General features: G+C 46.4%; 1 protein-coding gene across 1 annotated transcript; it reads right to left on the bottom strand.

Moving 5' to 3' along the window:
• Positions 1-881: 881 nt before the first annotated feature.
• NOV (nephroblastoma overexpressed) lies at positions 882-7,631 on the bottom strand (the record flags this gene model as incomplete). Its single annotated transcript, XM_008073222.2, has 4 exons — positions 882-2,352; positions 5,077-5,291; positions 6,358-6,609; positions 7,583-7,631. Coding segments are annotated over 4 exons (813 nt in total), but the record flags the coding sequence as incomplete, so codon positions are not given.
• Between the last annotated feature and the right edge of the window lie 11 nt (positions 7,632-7,642).

Genomic DNA, 7,642 nt, shown 5'->3' with positions numbered 1-7,642 from the left:
CAGGGTTGGGGAGTCTTGAAGACAGATGACCTTTGCCTAGACCCACGTGATGCTTCAAGGAAGAGCAAAGGGCTTTGGTCTGAATTCTAGATCCACCAGTGTCTTTTATCTTTTAAGCTTCCTCATCCATAATGTGGGCACATGAGGAATGCTTACTTCGTAAGGCTGCTATACTGGTGAAACAATAAAATGCAAGCGGTGCTCACCATGGTGTCAGTGTGCGCTCAGTGCTAGCTTCCTTGATCACTTCCTGAGAACAACCTCCTAGAAGTCAAGTCGGCTTTCCAGCCTATCTTAGAGGACAAATAGAAACTAGCTAAAGAGAGGGTGGGAAGGAGGCTGCAACGGAGGAAGTGAATGGGAATAGGAAAGATTTTTTAATTTTAAAATAACCTAGACCCACACTCAGCAGCCAAAGCTTCCAAAGACACCAGTTTTGTCACCTGTGACTCCCACACTGCGTGGACAGCAGCCTTGCTGTGGTCCAGCCCATCATCACCAGAAACACACCTTTCTGGGCACATGTAAGCTGACTGAGAGAAGGAAGACTCCCTTTAATCAGACAAGGAAGCTGGAGAGTGAGATTTGCTTGGACAGACAAGGAGTTCGAATTTCATTATACACAAGTGTCTGGTGGGCTGTCAGGAAAAAAAGATCAGGCTCAAGATGCAGATTTGAGAAAATGGTTTGGAGACCGTGGCAGGGAGGATCCTCTCAGAGCTGTCCTTTGTTCAGAAGCTCATAAAAAAATCCAATTTGCTTTCAATAAATGCTATTAATTGATGTCCTGTTTAACTCATACATCCTAATTATATTTTCAGTAAACAACAATGTTCAACTTATATGTGCCAACTTAAGAGCAGAGTCACAGAGTGATAAAATTGTGTTTATTTAGTAAAGTCTGATGAGTAAAGAAATTAAAAATATTTTACAAAATGTACAATTTATATTTTTATAAATACTGTAAAGGAGAAAAGTGAAACACATATGGTAACATTAGAAGAATGTATAGACTTAATTTTGCAGCCTACATTGTAGCCTGACAAATTAGATAACATATATGTATACACATTTATATTGATCATTAGTTTTCATAATTACAGGCCAAGGATAAGATGTGGGCATGTCTACAATAATTCTAAACTTCCATAAAATTTGTGGTCTCTCACCACTACAGTTATTGATTTTTTTCTTTTTCAAAATTCCATGAAAAGGCATCTAAAAGTTGTCAGAGGGTGTAAACAAGTGCTTTGGGCCTCAGCTTCCTAGTTAGTAAGATGAGAGGACCCCTGAGCTGGGCTCTGCTCATGCTGACCTAAAACCTAGTGGGCCTTAGAGCTCCCAGCACACAAACGTGCGGGGTTGTTGAAGACCCAGCCATCCCTGTACTGGGAATTTTCTGTTTAGCTTCTTTCTGTTGGAAAGGAGTCAATCTGTGTTAAATGGAGAAAGCTAATGACACCAGCGTACCCAACAGATACATCATTACTATAGATACAGCATGGTTCCTAGTAGACAACTAAACAGAAAAGTAATAGTTTCCAGGCTTCATGTTGAAGAGCTGCATGTTTCCTTAAGTCTTGGGCTTGGAAATCCAGAGCTGACCTGCTTACCAAGAGAGTCCTACAGTCAAGCCTCGATCTATGGTGGAATACTTATGCAACGACCTGTGCAACATGATCCCAATCACTGCAGTCACATCACTGCACTCACATTTTTTTTTGGAACTGCATTAGTACACGATAAAGAAAGATGAGTGCAAGTGTAATGTGGTCTACAGGGTAAATCATGTATGTGCTTCTCTAAATTTATGGAAATTTGCATTTGTAATAAAACCACAAGAAAGTCAGTCCTCCCTAAGGCATATATTCTGAGCCTACCTTGATTCCACATTTACAATTAATTATATTTTTAGTTACATAAACACAGATACAACTGTCCTTACATGATCACAGAAAATACACAGACTCAAGGATGATTCCTCCTGACTCTTCCCACACTCATCTGGGGGTGGGGGGTGCTGGGCTGCCTCCACAGGTGCCTCTTGGGGGTAGATTATGCCTTCCCTCGGCCAGTCTTCAGCTCCACATCCTGGAGGAAGGCCTCGTTGCTCTTGGGACAGTTGGTGTGGCAGGTGCATGTCCCAATGACCATCACCGGCTTCTTGACGGTCTGCCCCGGTGAGCACTGGAACTCCACCTGGATGGTTTTGGTGTTGTGGGGCGTACAGCATCGGCCATCGCTGCACACCCCGCAGAACCGGGGCCGGTAAGTGTGTAGGCTGGTGCAGTTTTGGAACTGCAGGTGGATGGCTCTGAGCGACTTTTTGGTGCGGAGACACTTTTTTCCTTTCTAGGAAAGAGAAAAGGAGTGATATCTTGAATGGTTACCCCTCCTTGAGGGACTGTTTTAGCATGTGGGGCAACCTGCTCACTGCCTGCCCTATGGCCACTAGTCTTGCTTCTCTGTTTGAGCAAGTTAAACAGACTTGCTTCCTTGTACTATCTGGGACCTGGATGGCCTTGTGTCATGGCTCTGGCCAATGATACATAAACCAAGGGATGCTAGGATATCCTCCACCCTAGGAACAAGGACTGTTCTTTATTGCTTCCTGCACTCATTTTCTGAGATGTGAGTGCCTCACTTACCTGCATCCAGCCATGCTGACCTTGAGGTGATGAGTATGAAAGTGAAGGTGCACGTGTGACAAAGAACCTATCTTTTAAATCGCTGTCACAGGTGTGGGGTTATTTTTAGCCAAATGCATGTTTAGGCTTATAGAGGGTGTAAATCTGGCATTATTGTAAGCCTTAAATGTTTCTTTTCAGACCTTAACTCACTTAAGTTTATTAACAACATTCATTTATATCAGGAACAATAATCATTCATAGAAAGGACAGTTGTCCAGGTTTTACAGATGAAGAAACAGAGTCTTCAGCACTCAGAAAATATCTAGTATTTGAATGTGTCTGACACAAACCCCATTCTTTCTGTTATAGGTGACATCAGGAAATTCTAAGACAGTGGGGCTGAAGGTTAATGTCCATGAAGGCAAAGTAAGTGAGGATTTTACACAAGATTCCATTAGCAATGGTTAATGAGGAACCCTGTTATTGATAATTCTTCAATATGATGAATGGATCTAATGAAGACGGATTTCTTCATCTGCTGATTTGCCACAGTTCTCTACTGTTCACCATCCCAGGCATGGCCCACAGCTTGTGGGGTGATTAGACTTGGAACTATCTTAAATCAATGGCTCTCAAACTTCAGTGCACATCAGGATCATCAAGAAGATTTGTTAAAACACAGGTTGTTGGGTGACATGCCTAGAGTTTCGGATTTAGTACATCTGAAGTAGGAGACCCATGCATACGTATTTTTAAGAAGTTCCTAGATAATGCCGCTGGTTTAGGGACCACACTTTAAGAATCACTGTCTCAGACTTAAGAATCATCTGGAGATAAGGAAGTGATGATTATTATGGGAGTAGTTCTTGAGAGTTCAAAGAAATTTCTAGAACCTTTATGAAACATGTATACTATAAATAGACATCTTAAATACACTATCTCCCAACATTAAACAAGGTGTAAATTACAAGAAAAATATACACATTTTGTGAAAAAAAATAATAGAAAAGCTGAATTTTAGAGGTATGGGATAGAAAGACCTCATTTAATAAAGAAGTTACTGTGTGTTTGAAAATACTTAAGGACTTCTTGTTTCTTTTTTTGTATTTATTGTTTAGTATATATTCTTCTCAACAGCAACTTTCCTGTGTGTGTGTGTGTGTGTGTGTGTGTGTATGCATGATTGCTTGTGTGTATGGGTCTTTATGACTATCCCACATCTATGCTTTAATTCCCCTAACTGTGGGGAGGTGCATCTTCCATGGTATAATATTAGGGATAAGGTGTTTCTAGATGTTATCTCTAAATTGGTGGAAGAAACATAAGTTAAGATGATCTCAAAAGAATCATACAGTTAAGTAGCCAAAACCAGGAACCATTATCAATACCTAGAAATTTTAAGTAATGATGGCTAATGTCTGTGCTCAGTAGTTTGAAAATTCACTGTCTGTAATCTTCATGACAACTTTGAGATGGGCACTTTAAACAACCCCATCATATGGGGGAGGGAACTGAGGCTGCAAATGTAAGAAAATCACCCAAGGTCACATAACTAGTTCACAAGGAGTGAATTTAAAGCCCAGTTGTCTGGCTCCAAAGCAGTCCCCTTCAGCACTAGGTGACACTGCCTCAGTGTGGAGCTCTGTGGACCCCAAGTTGCTAGCGGCTGTTTTGTGAGGGTCTTAGGCTAGTGTGAGGGTCCTTAAGATTGTTCAGATTGGGTATGCATTTGTCCCACAGAGTACTCTGGTGACAAGGCTTGTGACACCACCAGGCACCAGCCAAAGCTGATCTGCATGCCTCACATCAGGGCTAATACACAGAGTTGACAGAATTCCAGCAAAAGAAAAAAGAAAAGAAAGAAAGGAAAGAATGGAAAGAAAGGAAGATGCTGTTTTATTTGGCCCGTGTTGCCTTGCGCTGCCAAGTGTACCATACCCACTAGGTTTTAAAGGCACTGACAGTGAGTGATTCCAGATACTCGCTCATTACTTGTCACCTATTGTTCATCACATACACAGTATGTACAGGTGGGGTTGGGTAGAGGTGATGAGAGGTCTGGCCTGCTGATTCACAGACTGGCCCTGAAGGCAAGGAGCATGAGGTCAGGCCTGGCCTTGCTGGTCAGCCACGCTGGACAGTTGGGTGGACAGTTTCCTGCTGGCATGGAATGGGGTCTGCTTGACCCCTCTCCACTGGGGAAAGGGTCACAGGTGTCAGCCCCCCTCTTTTCCTGTAGACCTGCTATGAGTTGCTTGGGGTCTTTCAACATATTAGAGCAAAAAGCGAAGGCACTAGGCTGGCTTCAGGAGCCTCCTGCCTTTCTCTGGTGTTAACCCCACTAGGGCTGACTCACTGTCAACGGGAGTCACAGTGGCTGTCTGAGGCTGGGCTCAATGGAGGCAAGGCCCCAGCCTTCAGGAAGGGAGTCCCTCCAGGCTCCTACCTTGTCCACTGGCTGCCTGGGCTCTGGTCCACAGGGCCGCACCATGCAGAGCCGGGTCTGCTTCAGCATCTCACACTGCCGGTTCCTGTTGGTGACCCGGGTAGACACTCCCATGCCACAGCTCTGGGAGCATGCAGTCCACTCTGTGGTCTGCTCAATGCAGTTGACACTGGAGTCAGAGACATCCACTCCTACAGTGGCTTCTGTCCTGTAGGCTGTGGGAGTGTAGAAAGACAGTTGTGCTGGCTAAAACGCAAGGATTGAAGAGTGTTCCTTTCAGTCGTCACTAGAAAGTGTGCCACACTCACGTCTGAACCTACTGAACACCCATGCTCCCAGGGGACAGAATGAGATCGCTTTGCTTACAAACCACTAATAGGCAGCACAGAGTCCGACACACTGTCAGTCTTCCGAAAATCTTTGTGGAATCACTGTCCAAACTGACCTTCAGAAGCTTAGGAGACCTGTCTCTAAGAAGTTCCATGGTTTTAAGAATGTAGACAGTATGACATCAACAACCACACCATAAATTGTCGTGCCTTCATCACGTAATTTTTAAATTTTAGACACAAGGGATCATGAAAAGATTTTAATTGATGAGTAGGTAAACTAGGCAAGTCACACAAGTGGTGAGAGCACAACTTTGCTGTGGGGAGGCAGAACTGCTATTTTGATGACGGGATTCGGATCACAAAACGTTCTGCCACAACACTTAACGTGCATGGTATGGGCACATCTGCCCTTCTCTGCAGCAGGGTCCCTAATGTAAGGTCTGGCTGATGATGCCTGACTTCAGAAAGACTAGAAAACTCTGGCCACTGCCAATATAAATGGTCTGGCTAACGAATGGCTTTGTCCCCCAAAATACCTATTTCATTAGCAAGAGGAAACAAAAGGAAGACTAAGATGATGGCCCTGTAGTACCATCTGACCCTGCAGCATCTGGAAAGGTGACATACTTCAGGATACCTATCCAGGGAGGAGCGGCATTTTTTAGGGATGCTGTTTTTGAGAGGGGCTCGATGGTGTCCAGCATCCAGAAAGAAAGGTTTTTAATACATCTTTGTGGTGCTAATAAGAATCAAGTACATTGGCTAGACTAAAAAAACAATAAGATAAATCCAACAAGGCAAAAACTAGACAAAGGTGACTCAATCTGGCGGGTCCCATTTAGGGGAAATTGTGGTGTACCTCAATGACTTGGGTTTACAGACTCATCGCCCCTGCTCTGTGCCCCGTTTCTGCCCAGTGCCACCACCCCAGGGTGCAGGTGTCTCTCACCTGCGAGGGTCAGGCCTCCCAGGGTCTCCTCCTCCTCTGGGCCGCAGACCCACTTTTCACAGCACTCTCCGGGTACCTCGACCTTCCTGGGAGTGGGGCAGTGGGGCTCAGGCAGCAGCACGTCCAGCTGGCAGCGGGGCACACAGCCAATCTGCCCGTCCCGGCAGGTGCACTGGAACTTGCAGCTCGGCTGGAACTTCTCTCCACTGCGGTAAATGACCCCATCGAACACACAGTTGTCCCCTTCCACCGCTGGAGAGTTGGGGCAGGGCAAAGCAGAGGAGAGAGGAGAAGGAACACAGAACAATGCACCAAGGAGTGTGCCAGATGAGGGGGACGTGCCACACCTACCCCGTCCTCTTCTGGTTCAGCCATCCTGTGTCTTACACAGCGTGGGGAGAGGTCCTCAAGGAGGCCTCTGGAGTAAGGGGAGACCTTGTAGCTTGCCACTCACTTTATGGACAGGAAAAAGGTGTTCACTGTGAAGTGACACTCTCAAGGAAGTATGGCCACTGTCCCAAAGTTAAGCCATTTTTCAAGAACCTCCTTGGAGTCTCCAATCCCATCAGCTTACACTTGAAGAGAAACATGCACTTCATATTCTCCTAACAGGTTAACTATTCGAACTGGGAAGGGCACCAAGATTCCTTCACTTTCAAGCACTATAAATCATCACTAGCTTTGAGACAAAAAAGTAAAAGCTTGTCTACCCAGAAGGGAAGGGTCAGCCTCCCTCAGTGGTGCACCGCGTGGAAAACGATCCAGGTGGACCAGACTCTAGAAGCCTGGATTGGCTGGTTGTCTGCATTTTACCTTATTTGCAGCCCCAAGAAGGGGTCTGTAGTCGCACCGGGTGACTGAGGGCCGCTTGGTTCAAACGGGACAGTCACAGGTGTAACAAGGAACTCGCTGTTGCCGTGAGGTTAAGGGAAGCTTAGCTCCCGCCAGCCTGGAGTGGCCCCTAGACGTGTCCACAGGAAGTGACCTTATGGCCTTCACCCCTGCTGGACTCCCCTCTGCCCTTGTCTAGGAGGCCAGCGAGGGGCTTCTCCCTCGCCAACGCCCCCATGCCCACAGCCGCGCAGGGCACACAGCTGGCGCTCCGTCAGTGGCACCGACTGCCTGGTAACGAACGCTCAGGCTGCGCGCGCGCGTCACCCTCCGGGAAAGGGAAGGAGAGGAGGGGGCGGCGCGGCCGCAGGGGGACGGCCCCCGCGGAGGTTACCCATGCAGATGCCGGTGCGGTTGCGGGGGTCGGCGCTGCGGTCGCAGTGGAGGCCGGCCG

Source organism: Carlito syrichta, unplaced genomic scaffold (genome assembly GCF_000164805.1).
Source record: "Carlito syrichta isolate Samal-C Ts95f unplaced genomic scaffold, Tarsius_syrichta-2.0.1 Scaffold315756, whole genome shotgun sequence".
Taxonomy (NCBI): domain Eukaryota; kingdom Metazoa; phylum Chordata; class Mammalia; order Primates; family Tarsiidae; genus Carlito; species Carlito syrichta.
This window is presented reverse-complemented; position numbering and strand designations above follow the sequence as displayed.